Source organism: Protopterus annectens, chromosome 9.part0 (genome assembly GCF_019279795.1).
Source record: "Protopterus annectens isolate FY-2018-M chromosome 9.part0, PAN1.0, whole genome shotgun sequence".
Lineage (NCBI taxonomy): Eukaryota > Metazoa > Chordata > Ceratodontiformes > Protopteridae > Protopterus > Protopterus annectens.
The window spans coordinates 450641831-450658239 of NC_056743.1; the positions used below are offsets into that span (position 1 = coordinate 450641831).

The 16409-nt window shown below is 38.4% G+C and overlaps 1 protein-coding gene across 3 annotated transcripts in view; it reads left to right on the forward strand.

Annotated features, from left to right (window-relative positions):
- The window catches only part of AP3M2 (adaptor related protein complex 3 subunit mu 2), a 767971-nt gene that overhangs the window by 659250 nt on the left and 92312 nt on the right, over positions 1–16409 (forward strand). For all 3 annotated transcript variants that reach the window (XM_044082987.1, XM_044082989.1, XM_044082988.1), the window contains 3 exons: positions 6571–6656; positions 8106–8239; positions 9909–10116. In XM_044082987.1, the coding sequence (XP_043938922.1) occupies positions 6571–6656; positions 8106–8239; positions 9909–10116 (428 nt within the window). The remainder of the gene's footprint in view (positions 1–6570; positions 6657–8105; positions 8240–9908; positions 10117–16409) is intronic.

Consider the following 16409-nt stretch of genomic DNA (forward strand, 5'->3'; position numbering starts at 1 on the left):
AATCTTTATTGCCTAAACCAGATAATTTAATTTCAGACAATTTTTTTCAAAGTTAGATGGACTGAGATTAACCTCCTCTCTTCCAGTATCCTCTGTTACAATATAGTCTGACATGGTTTACCTTCATAAACTCGAATCACAGTGGTCCGAGTGCTCATATGAGTGACTCGAAACCACGAAAGGGAAAACATCAACAGTCCTTAATGTTCAAAAAACAGCAAATCGAAAAGCAGATTCGCTGTTTTTCGAACATTAATGTCGAACAAAAAAAAAACGAAGTGTAAAGATGGGGGCAAGCCCCCCTGCACCCCCACACTCCCCCCTACTTTATTATTCTAACTCCGAGATCGCACTACAGTGGGGAAAGGAACCATTTCCCAGTCCCCACTATAGTGCAATCCACCCCAGAATGTCAAATGTGCAATGAGCGAATCTCACAGTGCATTCGCTCATTGCACATTCGAATCTTTTTCCGTTCGGCGTTTGCAAACTTTGCAAACTGCCTTTCGGAAAATTGCTGTTTGCCCTTGTGCAATATGCACATGTAAAGGTAAACCGTCTGACATACAGGTGTATTTCTTTTCTGTCCAGCAGGACCCACTATTGGTACATTTTTAACACAAGTAGCTTTACAAATACATTTTCAATACAAGCACCTGTACAAATCAGTGTGATATACAAATGGCATATAATTCTTTACAAAACTACAGCTAGCCTTGCTGGCATGTGTTACACATCAGTGCTCTACTTCTCCTGGCATAGCTGTCGGTACCTCACATCATCACACATGTGTAATGGTTTATTGTAAGAAGGTTTAAAACTAAATACTGAGAAAAAAACAAAAAGAGCTGTAGTGCATTTGCCTCAACCTCAGGACAAATAATCCATCATTAGATTTCTAGCAGTTATGCACTGACTTTCTAAACTTATCCAAACTGAGTTTTCCATTAAGGAAATTGACAGAACATGGTATGCCATTATACAGGACTATGGAGCGGGAAAAAAAAGCTTTGAATTGTTAAAAATTATTAACTGGAGCTCTCATTCTGATGTATTTTGATGGGAAAATGTCACTTACATTACAGTAGATGCCAGCTAGAATGATATAGGTGCAGTGGTTCAGCAATATGGAAGGAAAACATAAATAATTGTAGACCAAATTTAAGAACTAAATATGTAAGACATTGATAAAATGTCTGAGAATATTGCTGAAACTGCAAAGGTGTGACATCCACAAAGCATTAATTATTCAAGGAAATGCATATAGCATATATGATGGGTTATTCATGTTTGCTGAAGCAACATGAGGATTTGTTGGGGAGGTACTGCAAATGAAGTGGGTGATTTCACAATAGGAGATGTTACAGGATAGATTATTTGCTACGTCTGCATCTGCACTGCAAAATGGGGAAGGTTTCTCAATGGGGGTTACATTTAGCAAAATAACTATGTGCAGCAAGAAAATGCAAGCAGCTGCATGACACTTGAATTATTTGAAGGCATTCAGACAAATGGACATGACCCTGAGAGGCTAACTATATTGGCTATGCTAATTTACATGAAGTTATTAAGATTTTTGATGTATTACAAACTAATAATCTGTAAAATATAAAAATAAAAAAATTAAATGGGACTTAGCCAGTTATGTGGTCATGGGTATAACTGGTCTGGATCTAAAAGGGTTGTCTGTTTTATAGATCATGCTACCCATAACAAAATGCTTTTGGGGGTTACACTGTAAAAAAGAGCAGTGGCTTAAATTTACTTTAAAAACAATGGACTCATCAGTTGCAGAATTTAGTAAATATAAGGGTTTGTCTTTCTTATCAGGAATTCACTGACTGAATTCACATGCTGAAACCTATTCTTTATGCACCATACAAGGTGGAGGGGACAGAAAACAATATAAAAGTAGCCATTTCATTTCAAAGACTGCTGAATGCTGAACTGTAGAATGTAATGATGTCAACGGATGGATTTTAAATATTTCTGCTGCTACCTTTATTTTCTGCACAGAAAAGTCTTGCTTAACAATGCCTACTTCTTTTGATTTCAGAATTTGAATTTGTAAGTGATTTGAAAGCATTTAATCACCAATTAAATTTTCAATATTGGTATAAAGGTACACCTGGTGGGGGTGAACTCATTTGATAATTATACCTTTAAGTTCCTGTAGCAAAAGCTTTTGAACCTGCAGTTTTTTAGATCTACATAAGCAGTCTTGAGACCTTATTTATGAATGTTCAGTGCTATGAAGGAATTAAGTCAGAACAACGAGGTGGTAATTAGTCATGTTACTCAGGCTGACAAGGGTAGGGCAGTAGTAGTTATGGACACCACTGTTTCTGATACAGAGATTAGGAAACATTTATTAGATCAAAATATTATTTACTGTTAACATAGGCAAATCATTGAGTTTCTAACTTACTGTGTAGTTTTTGGGGTTATTTCCCTTTCTTTAGTTATGGAACTTCTTGTGCCTAACCCTGTAGCTCAGACTTTTTACAGTGTGCCTCAAGTACATAAATCCCTACTATAATCAACCAGGCAGATTCATTTTTCAAGCAAGGAACCTTACTTATTGAACCCTTTTGTCTTACTTTTTATAAGTTTGTTTAAACACTTTACTTTTGTCACATAAAGGCTAGATTTAAGGATACTACTGAATTTTTCATAGGTTCATAGGTTCATACTAGGCTATCTGCCCTAGGGCATTTATAAGCCTAGCCAGAGTGTGTTTGGCTTTCGCCACCCATTTTAAATGAATTTTGCTATGCCCTTTTTCGGGGTTAGTATACTGTGCCTCTGTCTAACAGTGACACAGAAGTGAAACCCGGGGTAAACCTACTATCCTCCCATCCACTCATCAAGATTCCTCTTGAAGAGAGTCAATGAGGGACTCTGCCTAACCTGGACTGGGATTTTATTCCAGAGTGAAGGGAGCCTCTGGGTTATGAATCTGTCCCTCCAGCATGTCCTATTTATTTCAGTGCTGAGGTTCAAGTCTCTCGAGCACGTAGCTCGATGGGATTTAGATTTTCTGAGGTGCAGCATGTCCATTAATTCCGGGTTGGACATGGCTTTATACATCAGGCACAGATCGCCTCTGAGCAGGCGGTATGCCACTGAGTAGAGCTGGAGTTTCTTTAACCGGGCAGCATATGGGATGTGTTTGAGCCCTTTGATCCTCTTGGTGAGGTACTTTTGGGGTCTTTCCAGTTGCTGCAGGTGTCTGGTAAGGTACATCCCAAAAGGGGCATTGTACTCAATTATGGGCCTAATGCGGAATGAGCAAAGAGGCACGATGACCTCCCCTGATCTAGATGTGAATCCTTTCATGATTAGGTGGGCTATATAAAATGTTTTTCTAACCACTTTGGCCACGTGGTTGTCAAATGAGAGATTGCTATCAACTTGGGTCCCCAGGTCCCTAATTACTTCTTCCGTACTTAATGGATTACCACCCATGTGGTAATTTGTGGGCACTTTGTTTTTGCCAAAGGGGATGACTATACACTTTTTGGCGTTTAGCTTGAGGCCATGGCTCTGGCACCAGTTGTCTGTTTTTTTGAGGCCCTTTTGTAGGATGCTTGTGTCGGCTGGAGAGTCTATTATGGCGCCCAGTTTGCAGTCATCTGCGAACTTGGTCAGCCACAGTCCTTCCGTGGAAGCCTGTACCTCCGAGAAATATATACCGAACAAGAGAAGTCCCAGGACTGAGCCTTGTGGGATGTCACTTGTAACTGGTTTGGAGTCTGACATAGCTCCAGCAATTCTAACCATGTGGGTTCTGTCCTTGAGCCAGTTTGCAACCCATCTAGTGACATAGGGGTTTATATTTAAGCTGGTGAGCTTATTTATAATGCCCGAGTGGGATATTGTATCAAAGGCTTTTGCAAGGTCCAGGTAGGCTGTGTGGACCACCTTCCCCTCGTCAATGGCCTTGGTGACTGTTTCAAGAAATCGACCAGGTTTAAGAGGCAGGATCTGCCCTTAACAAAGCCGAACTGGGTAGGATCCAGTGTCTGTAGGTCCCCAATATCTTTATTTATGAGGTCCATGATGATCCTTTCCATAGCTTTGCAGACCAAGCTAGTCAAGCTTATGGGGCGATAGTTTCCAGGATCCGTTGAGGCACCACCTTTGTGGAGAGGGACCACTGTTGCTGTACGCCACTCTTTGGATACATATCCTGTAGTAAGGCTGAGATTGAACAGTAGTTTTATGTTTGAGTTTAGTTCTTCTTGGAGTTCATGTAGGACGCAGCCCGGGACACCGTCTGGTCCCATTGATGCTGTGTCTTTTGCTTTGGAGAGGGTAGCTCTTACCTGAGCATCTGAGATGTCAGGGGGGGCAGCACTCTGCTGGGATAGATATTTGCCCTTTTGGTGGGGAAGGGGGGGAGAAGTTTGCGCTGAACCTGTCAGCTAGGATGTTGGCAATGTCTGTGGGTTTGGTGTATTTTTTGTCATTTTGGACTAATTCTGAGCATATCTGGGAATTCCCACCCAGGTTCCTAACATAACTAAAGAAAGCCTTGTGATTATCCTTAGTGTCCTGTGCAATTTTTCTCTCAAAGCTGGCCTTAGACGATTTTATGAGTGCCCGTAGTTTTTTGCTAATACTGATCAGAGATGCCTTCCCTTTTTGGGATTTTGCTCTATCATGTAGTAGCTTCCTCCTTCTGTTGTATAGTTTGTTTATGGCTGGGGTCCACCAGACAGGACGCCTAACTTTGGGGGATTGGGTCTTGGTTTTATTTGGGACTGCATGATCCATGCATTCCTGAAGGTGTTCATAGAATGCGTTTATAAAGGATTTTACAATTGTTATTTGGGTTACAGCTCACTGGTGATTGTTTCTTATATGCCTATGCTCTATATATAAATATTCTACAGGACCTGGTCCTGCAAGCAGTTAAATATTGTTTAACTGCAGCCAACCTGTAAACCTGTGAATTAAGTAATTTTATTGTACAATTGATGGAATTTTTTTTTCAAACACCTTTATTGAATTATCACTCATGACATAGGCACATTTAAATTAATATAAAAGTAATCAAACTATATCAACATAACAAATATACTTCACATCTGTTGTTATATATCATATAACCTAAGCAATATTACATAAATTATTCAATTCCTGCCTTTTGATGGAAATTGTTATTACTAGGAATATATTTCGTTAGAAAGATAATTGTTATTTACAACAGCATGGCAGTCACATGGAGTTTTTTTTCTCACTATTCCCTCACCCTGTGGTTCCACTCCTTGTTATACAGATAGCAGAAGAAGGACCAAGGCTGATTGTGTTGTGCCATGGTGGATGAGATGTTTCAAGCCTTCAAGTTTTTTTCAGTTAGGAAATACTGCTTGTACTAGTCAAAGAAATTCTTCTACATTTGGGAAGAAAATATCTTCACCTTAGGGCTTGGCTCCTAGTTTAGATCATTGATACCCTGGACTGGACATTCAGGCAGGGAGTGTCAGAGATAACTGAAAGTGAAGTGAATATCATACAGAGGATCATGGAATGTGAGTAGACTCCCATCTTTATTTGTAAGTAAGATTGCATAACTGTGGAAGTGGGAAAGTTTCTCCTTGAATCAAACAATTAATTATGGAGTTAGTATATTTAGAGAAGAGGGGTCCAGGAGCACAGGTAGAGCTTGCCCACATGCAGAAATGCCTTTTTCTGATTCTTTTTTTAATCAGCCTGGTGCAATGATGACTTAAAATGTGGTTTATCTGAATGATGTTTCTCCATACTTTATTTAACTATAGGTGTGATTGAAGCTGCCAGAAACCCTCCACTCATCAAATGCATTCTGATATATACAAGAGCTTCCCTGTTTGGATAGAAGGGTATCTTATGCCATTTCAGTTAGCTACCATGTAGGTTATTCTATCCGGGGCTGCTGTTTGACATTTGAGGGGCTATGACCTTGTGGAAGGCACTGGCTAATCAAGCAGATCTTCAATGGGTTTTCAGCTCTTCATTTCTTTAAAGGGCCCTTTCCTGGTTGGAATTTTAACTTTATGATCAACAGATATTCCCATATTCCATTCCCACCTGCTGGTTTGTTTGCTGCGAAGTTCATCTCTTTAAAAAAAAAAAAAAAAAAAAACAACTTTTTGTGCACTTTAAATTGTATTATTATTATTATGATGTGCATTTGCCTGTTATGAGCCTTGATGAAACTTAGAAGGCTCGAAATTAGGGATGCTTTTAAATGATTACACTGATCATGTGGAACATTTGATAGAAGAAGAGGATTTGGATTAATATGCATTTTCTGAAAATATAAAGTCTGTATGTATAATTCTCTGGCAGTATTTAATGAGCAACCCTCACTGCTATACCCAAAATCATGGGGGCAGAGCAGCATTCTAAGGCAAAATCAAAGATGTATCTGGAAATCAGGCTCAGTTGAAAGACATGATAGCATGAATACTGATATTTTTCTGTTTTACTATTAGTAACCTGAACAGACCATATTGCAGCAGCTTTTAACCAACTTCACAGTTACATAACATTATCTTGTTGCTTGTCTTGTCTTCCCTACAGGTTCTACCGTGACAGCTGAAATCCAAGGAGTGATTGATGCATGTGTGAAGCTGACTGGAATGCCTGATCTCACACTTTCTTTCATGGTAAGTCATAGGAATGAAAGACATTGTAGTCTGGGTTTGGCAACTGCACTGATGGACATCCAAATACAGCCTGGTTCTTATACTTTTTTTATATATAATGTCCAAGTTGTCTACATGACTGAGTTGCTTGGCTGCACAGTATAAGAAAGCATAGGAAGCAGATTTCCATTTGCAGAGGTCCTTTCTGTGCCATTGCAGTCCCAAGAAGGGATTTGCTGAAATTAAGTGTGTCCTGTGGGAAGATAAGATTCATATAACATACCCTTCCAATAGTGCCAGCATAAATTATTTTTTTAGGTCTAGGTTACATACTGTGGACAATCAACTGACCCATCTTTCCTCATAGGCTTTCTGTAGTTACATAACTTTATGCATGAAGAAGTCCAGTATTTCAGATTAGCCTTATCAGCTGCTGTTTTTTCCATACATTTTATTAGTGTGTGGCAGCCCAAGAATAAGTGTGTTTCCATGCTCTGCATTTAGGTATCTCAAGGAGAGAGGTTATTGATCTTCTGGTTAGTGTCAGTGTATGTAGACATGATCTTTTCAAGTCCATACTGTCTGTAATGAGTTCTGGTGTCACCTTTGTCTTTTAAAAACCCTCAGTGTGTTTGTTTTATGCATAATCAATGACACAGAAACATTGTGAACCACTAGAGGGAGCACTCGCCTCACTCACACTGCAGAACTACAACAGAGTAACACAGATGCAGGAACTTGAAAAATACTAATATCTAGGACTGTCCTTTTCTGCTGAAGTCATTATGCCTGCACCTGTTCACACAAGATGGCAGTTGAGTGTTTTTATGAGACTGATGATCCAAGCTACCATGAGTGTCCCATTTTGCTAAGTATAAGGCAGCAGTCATAACTTTCAAACATTTGTATATTCATGGAGATGGGCTTTCAGTGAAAGGATTGACTAGATAACCCTTCCAGCAATGATAGATGCAGACCATCATTGAATGAGTCTGTTGTACTTTGATTGTTTTCAAGTAAAGTTTTATGAAATTGTTCTGTAGTAATTAATAACCATGATTCAGTAGAACCCTGAAGTACTGTTATATGTACGATCTAGTTAAGGAATTGTATGTACTTCATTGCCAATACCTTATTCTATGCCTGTACAGTAGAAGCTGTAAAATACAATCTTTTACTGTGATTGTGTGCTCAAGTCTCAGAAGAATTAGCACCTGTTTATAACAAGATGTGCTTGAGGTTTCAGGGCCGTCATTTACTGGACTTGTATGAGACGCACAGAAAGCAGTGGCAGGGAGTGCCAAACTTAGTGAAAATATCTAGCTTATTTTGTCTTTTTTTCTGACATGTACTTTTTTCCTTAATTTTAGAATGTCAGTGTCTAGTGTCAGCATATCTTGCCACAAAATGTGCAGCATCTTCCCCATTACACTTGTTTATTTGCACTAATTCTTGTTTTCATATTAACAGAACCCAAGGTTACTGGATGATGTCAGTTTTCACCCCTGTGTTCGTTTCAAGCGCTGGGAATCTGAACGGATTCTTTCATTCATTCCTCCAGATGGCAGTTTTCGCCTCTTGTCATACCATGTCAGCTCTCAGAAGTAAGTGTTGTCAGAGAATCAAAGTCCAAGAAGCAACAGGAGGTGGTAGTGTTGATTTTAGGATGTTACAAGTCTTTGAAATGAGTTGCTAGAAAGAGAATCATCCTTTTAACAATAACATATAAATGTCTTTTAATGGCAGTAGAGTTATGAGGTCTTATTTTGATGATAGCCTTATGAGAGGAAACAATAGGTGCCTCTCTAATGATACCTTTGTTTCACATTTTTCACTACATTTCAGACTGTTTCAGAACATTTTTATGGTAAAATAGATTATAGTTTGCAATTTTATCATAATATATTTTATTCAGTAAAATGTCATACCTCCAAAAAAGTGTTTCTTTAAGTTGAAATGATTTATACACTGCACTGTGCATCACAATCCTTTTTTATGGAAGAGAAATACAGCCTGTAACCTTAGAAGTGAAGATTGAGGATGTTGTTACAAATGGAGACTCCCCTGACAGAATTGTCTAGGCCAAAAGAATGTGTAAATTCGTTATTTTTTATCTATTTTTATTAATATCATCAGTGTAGTCACAGTTCAGATATGAAGAGATTAACATTGTGTATCTTTGTAGTAAACACATGTTCAAATGAGTTGCAAGCTAAAGGAAACAGACTTTTGGATTTTATTAAGTAAATGTGGATTTTTGGATTGCTTGAACCCAAGTAAAAATGCAGGCCTGAAATTTAAATTATGAAAAATATCTAATTCAGACTCTGCAGGTATATAGTTATTTTCTTGTGGAAGCTTCTTAGGTTAGCGTTTCAGTTGAATATGGTAGTATCTGTTGACAATGAGCAGATCAAGGACTGTTCGATTAGTTCCAGCTGGCCGAATGGAACCTTCAGAATATTTGCTTTGTTCCCCTACACACCTCATGCAAAGGAGAGCCCCTGCATCCCCCTCTATTAATGGTTGGGGGTTGGTATAATGGTTAAGGTATTTACCTTACAGACATAAGGTACAAGGTTTGAATCTCACCTTTAGAAAAGAAATTAACTAGTCTTAAAGTGGTCCATAAGTACAGCTAGCCTAGTACTTACCTATGAACCTATGTTACTGAATCTTAAGTTATCATGTCTGTAGGTAAATTACAATAGAAGTATTCTAAAACCCCACTTTGGCTGACTGGTCCCAGACAAATGAGTTTCAGTCAGTCCCCAGCAAAACAATTACAAACATTAGTTCTTTATTTTCCTGCACCATATTCGTTTAACTGCTTCTACTCTTCTTATTTATAGCTCCAATAAATAGGCAGTAGAATTACTTAAATGTTCCAGCATTGAAGTTAACATTACTGCACAAATCCCAAATTTTCAAGCAGTGAAAGCAGAACTTCATTATTTTATTTATTTCCAAGACAGTGTCCCTGAAGAGATCTGAAGTAAAGCATTACTAAAGGCAAAATGCAGCAATGACATTTAATATATTCCGTTCCTGATTGTTTAGTATTCAGTATATTCCTTCTCTCAGAGTTAGAAAACATTAAAGCACAAAAGGTAGCAAATCTTGAGTAGACAAACTATATGGGGGAGTTGCCTATGTTTGTTTTGTATTTGTCTGCTGCTGCTTTTTGCAACATTTAACTAAAGAAGAAAATCTCTGCAAGCAGTAATGACTGAAGTCACTGTTACTTCACTTCTTTTTGTTTTTTTCTCTTAGCTTGGTGGCTATTCCTGTCTATGTGAAGCACAACATTAGCTTTAGAGACAATGTGTCCCTTGGTCGCTTTGAGATCACAATTGGTCCGAAACAGACAATGGGGAAAACTGTGGAGGGAGTAATGGTGACCAGCCAAATGCCAAAAGGTGTTCTGAACATGACCCTCACCCCTTCACAGGGAACGTACACCTTTGATCCCGTCTCAAAAGTGAGTGTTTCATTTTTTACTATTATTGAGTATTGTGTCTAGTGACAAAGGTTAAGGTCAATGTGGGCATGATGTAACTGCAGGTGCTGATGGTTCCAACTTCAGTGGCAGCTTGCAATGTGTTGAGTAAATGTAGGTCCTAAATAATACAGCTGTTAGGACGATGATGTGGCACCTCTTGGAGACTGTGGTATGTTTCACTTCTGTTTCCCTACATTGATATCCATTGCTGTTCCCCATATAACCCTACCTAACATATATCATTCTTTTCATAAGAGAGGCTAGCTGGTGACGTGAGGCTCTGGCAGCAGGTGGCAGTGCAGTTTTTATGCCCCACCTTTGTCTCACCAGGAGGTGATTGTATAGTGAAGCATGTGGCATATGACAGTAGTATGTCATGCCACTGCATGCTAACCATCATCTTGCTGGCTCTATTCCTTTTGTGTTTGCGTCTATATTACGTGATCGAACAGTGAAATGTTCAAACATGTAATAATTGACCCCTAAATGTCGAGACGCCGTAATGTCAAACAGCAAAAAATAAAAACACCCAAACAAACCCTAAAAATGTTCTAAGCAGGGGAGCAAGCCCCCCTGCACCCCCCCCCACATGAGTGGGTGCACCCCCCCACACCCCCACTACTTAAATATACCAACTCTGAGATCGCACTACAGTGCAGACAATGGAAAACTTCCATGTCCGCATTGTACGGAGCTATCCATTGAACCGGTCAACATTCTGCCAGTTCAACATTTAGGGGTCGATTATTACGTGTTCGAACATTTCACTGTTCAATCATGTAATATAGACCCTATGTTTTGCTGCACTCTCTGTGCCCATTCCAACTGGTTTTCACCAGGCATCGGTCATTCAGCCCAGCACATGTCGAGCAAGGCATTATTTGTTCATCCCTTTATCTCTGCAGAGTCCTCAAGCAGTAGGTGTACTACTTGCTATCAGACTGCAGACTGATTGAGCATATATACCCAAGTACAAGTGGAGTTAGATTCCAATCTATTCCATTACAAGTGAAACTCCAGGTGTGATGTGACTAGCTGATCTACACATTCAACAAAAGGTGCAATATATGTTGCTATCTGACTGTAATGTTAACATTTGTTGTACCTCTTTTTTTTTCAAAAATCTTTTTTTTATGCTATTAAAGTGTTTGACAAACACAAACAAAACATTTGTCTAAACATCTGGTGTTTAATCTTGAGATTATGAATAACACATATTGGTTAGACAAAGTTATTAACGTAAATTATAAAAACTGTTTAAATGAGCTAAAATATTTACAATATATACAAAGCATTGCCATATGTCAAGTACACAGTCTAAGTAACTGTATGAAGAAAGAAAAAAAGGATAATAAACAATAGTTAGATATAATTATGAATCTTACTTTACTCTCAAATGTGATATGAATGAACTATTATTTATTGTATAACACTGGAATGAAAACCTGGAAATCTTGGTCAATTGAGTAGAAAAAAATAGACATCCGTTAGAAAGTTTATATTTGTAATTTATATTGTTAAAATACGATCAAACAATTTCTCCCAGTAATTAATGTAATAGGTGCATTTAGAAGGATTGGAGATATACAGTTTTTGGGTTAGAATATACTTAATAGCCATTTGTTTGAAACATCCCAAGTGATTTTAGATCTATCTGTCCAATTTTGGGTAATAAAGAGTTTAACCAATGAGAAGAGTGTGATTAGTATGTAACTATCTTGTTGAGCCAAATCATTCGGAGGGATATGTAATAGGGTGAATTCCCATGAAAGTGTCGATTCTTCATAAACCATTTTTTCTAATTTGACTTTTAGTGAGCATCAGAGTTTATAGAATGGTTTAGAGCTCCATAGTATATGAAATATATACGCTTTGTGGTATTTACAAATAGAACAATCTGCTGACTGGTTCAGGTAAACTTTTGTAAGAATAGTGTGGGGGGGTTAGATATGCATTGTTATTTATCATTACCTGTGTAGAAAAGAGTTTTTTTTAATAGGTGAAACTTTAGAAATTATACTAATTGACTTGAGTTGCTGTTAATGTGAGATTCCCAGGTTTATATTGGTCCAGTAATTTGAAAATAAATTGGATTCATGAAATCTTAATGACGTAAATGATTTATATGTTTTACAACAATTTTTTCAAAGTGAGATTTCCATAAGTGGTTACATAACATTATAGTGATTTCATTTATATTAGGTTCATATATATATATATATATATATATATATATATATATATATATATATATATATATATATATATATATTGCTATTAGCTCTCTTATTTGTCTTAGTATAACTTTTTAGATAATTAAATGATTTTCTCAAATCACTGATTGAAGGTGTTTACATATAAATCCAAGATTGATTTTTCTTTAAGAAGTGGAAAATTACAAAGATTTAGGACATTGTTGTTGATCTTTAAGTTAGGACTTAAGTGAATTGGTTGAAATAGCATAAATGAATTGTTCAAATTAATAAATCTAAAAGATTTTGAAGAATTTTTATTTTATGTAATAGAAAATTGTGTAACTTAGGACTTTTGCAAGTTCTCTTTTTTAATAAAAGGTAATAGTTTTGGGTTACAATCTAAGTTGCATACAAAATTATACTATATAGATGTTTTAGGATTGTTATCTGCTATTTGTAATGTTTTATTAGTGTTACTTATTTCGTAATGTAGTTTGAAATCTGGAAGACTCAGCCCTCCCTTGTTTTTAGGATAAATTAACATTTGTTGCACCTCTTAATAATGCAGCTGTAGATTCTAAATGCTTCAGTAGTACAGTGAGATCCTTGGCACCATACAATGATAAGTACTGAAGTACTGGGTAAGTTGAGATAGAAAATGCTATCTAATATTGTTGTAAGACCTCTTCCTACATAGTGGGATTGCAGGATCTGTCCCTGCTTGTCATAGCTGTAGGATGTTTTTCATGCTATGGTTGTAAGATCTGCTTTTGTATGACCTGAAAGCATGATCTGCACTGCATGTTATGGTTGCAAGATCTGTTCCTACCTGCTGTTATTGTAGGATTTGTTCTGCATGCCATGGTTACATGATCTGTCCCTGCATGCTGCTTCACACAATCTTCTTTAGCATTCCATGACAGCAGTGTGTGTTCCTACATGCTTCCGATTCCTCTCTGTACTGAATCTAGCTAGTGTGCCAGAGCCAGAAATAGTAGACTACAAACCACTGAGCATGAATTCTGAAGCCAACCCTTGATTTTATGTTACTAACTGTCACCATTGTCTGCATTTCTGCCATTATGTTTCACTGTCCCCCTCAACATAGGTGGAGTTTATCTTCCCAACATTTTCTGGAAAGTGTAGTTAATCAGACTAGATGTAACAGTCCTCCGTTTGTTCTTTGTTATTATATGCTTCCTTGAGCACCTAGTTGATTTAATGGGCCTGTTTCCTGAAGGGAAGACATAATGAATAACAGAACCAGACATTAGGGTGCACCAGACTCTGGAGTAGAGAAGACTTGAGAGGCAATCAAGACGTTGTCATTCAGAAAATGAGTTATTGGATGATGTACCATGAGGAAAGACTGCCCAGACAGTAGATTACAGCTGGAAAACCTAGTTCACATTTGACCAGACTCTAAGAGGGAGCATTGTCTGGACATATGGAAGTAATCAGCCACTGAATGTAGCTGTTTCCCTAATGTTAACTTCAGTCTGAGAATGGCAGTGGAAAGAGTCTTGCTAAAGTATCTCAACATCCTCTTTTCATTCTTCTGCTAAACTCCATGTTTCTTAGTGAGGATTTTTTAAAGGATATGTGACATAATACAGAAATTATCTCAAGTTTCAGTATCCTAATCCTGAAATTTAAAAACAATTGCCAAGTACTGGAAATTTTCCTTACAGATGAGTGTATGATCATAGCCTACACCAGTGGCATAGTGAGATAAAGCCCTGTGTACAGCCCAAGCAACCAGAGTTCAGCTAGGAGTTCTTGTGCTTGACAACGCAGACGGGAGGATGGAAATGCCCATCCTGGGGCACAGAATGGTGGTTCCCACCCGGCTTACACCATTGCTCTGATTTTAGGTCCTAGGCTGATGAACAGAGAGCCATTAAGATGAGGGGAGCCAGTGTCAGGAAGATGTGGGCTGCGTATGGCCACTTAAGCTAGTGACAGCCTCTGCTGTCAAATGTGGAGAACATAATGCATAGGTGGCCCATGTGGTGATGCAAGTATCAACATCACCACCAGAGCTGGGTTTAAGCCATAAAATGGAAAACAAGCTCTCATTGTAAGGATGCTGGTAAAAGCATAAAGCACACTCATGGCTGCCTGGATGACATCCCTTTCCCCCTAGAAAATGTATGCCTGATCAAGGGGAGGCTAAGTGGTCAGCAGGCATGGAGGGAAAAATGGCTGTCTAAGAATGGGGATCATAATTTGCAGGATGTATCCCTCATACCTTGTTTTCATGTTTAAACAAACTCTGCCACAGCTAAAATTCCTGTGTTCATTTTCTGTCTGTTTGAACAGATAGTGCCTGAAGTCACAGAACATAAATATTATCATCTTGTCTAAGTAGATTAGATAGGGTGGATGTGTTAGTAATATACGCAAGGGAAAACCAGGTCAGGACTAAACATGTACTGGAGGCTGCCTTGTGTGCTCTCAATCTGCAAAATCTCAGAAATCACTTGCTTACTTGTGTTAAAGAGAAGCAAGTACCCAAGACCACTGCTGTAGGGACATTTCTGTCTTCCCCATTGCTATATGACCATGGAGTTTGCTATATATAAGTTTGGGTTGTGGGGGCATTAGGATTGTTGTCCTTTGCTTCCCTGCAAAAAGCATGAGTTTTTAGTTGTCCCTTTACTTTGAATGTAATGGCCCGGGCAGCTTTTGAGCTGGTAGGAGCGAGCACATATGGTGAGAGGAATCATGTTATAATCTCTCGTAGTAGAAGTACACTGGAGTACTACTTTGGTTTGCAGAGTCGTTTCCTACCTTATGAAATTTTATGTCCCCCCTCCTGCAGCAGCATATATACCTTCAGTTTTTTATACCTCATCCCTCTGAGAACTTTCCCTCCTTCCCTAAATCTTTACTGGTAACCCAATGGTAAAACCCAGATCACACTCTTTTCAGGGCCTCATTCATGTTATTGCCTTTTTGTAAAGTGAGCTTTGTCCCATATCCCCAGAGTGCTAAGACATGAGTTAGTTATATTAAGTAAGGGGGTGTGAAGAGACTGGGGGCCATAGGTCCTTCTCCGTGTAAGGTTGTATTCAAATTTTTATCAAGCCCCTTAGCTATTCCTCCAGAGTCTTGTCCCCCTCACCCCTGTGCGCTAACTTAACTTAACAAGGCCTTTGTGTTGTTCACAACTCCTACTGGTGTTTTGTCGGTAACTCAGACTGTCTCCATTATTTAAGCAATTGTGTACATGATGCATGATTTTCAGCTTGGTGCTTTTATTCCTTCATTATGCAAGCTGCCTCACTGTAGTCGTCATTTTAAGTTAGAAACACAAGGAAGAGCAAACTGTCATTTGACTTCAAAGTACTTAAACCACAAGGACAAGAACCAAGAATAATAAGGGAAGTAGAAGTAAGCAGCCAAACTCCACAGATGCGAAAAGTAAAATTTATTTGACAGGGCTGCCAGGGTTATTACAAGGATTGTTTTAGTTAGAAAGGGAGAGCTAGATAATAGAATCGTCAGGTCAGTGACTCCTACATGGAGTTTTACATGTAGTACTTCTTGACGTACCACTGTGTATATCATGTAGAGTATTAATGTATGATGTGTGATGTTGTCCTGTCTTGCCTTCCTTCTTCCACTGGTTGAGTTTGGAACCAATCCTCTGTTCCAACTCGGCCATTTACAAAAGCTCGAGGTCTCCAAGTAGCTCATGGCTAACACCCTATCCCGTGATGCTCTAAGCGAATTCCCCAGATCTCGTTTGCAGCTGAAACAGATCAAGTGCTTCAACTAGCTCTGGCTAAGTGATTTTTCTTTTTTCACATAATCCTTAACTAATACAAATATATTTCCTTTCCCTTTCAACTAGATAGTTAGTAGATTAGTTTAAGCTTATTTAGAAAGCATCTTTTCAACTTTCTCGAGTATATTGTTAATATCCAGGCCGTTGTTTTATGTAGACCTAAATTGTTTCCCCTATCCCCACTTCTTTATAGAGTGTTAACATTTTTTCCTGTTTGGCTCATTTGTTAAGCGGGCGGCTGTGGTGGTGCAGCGGTTAGCATTGCTGCCTCACAGCAAGAGGTT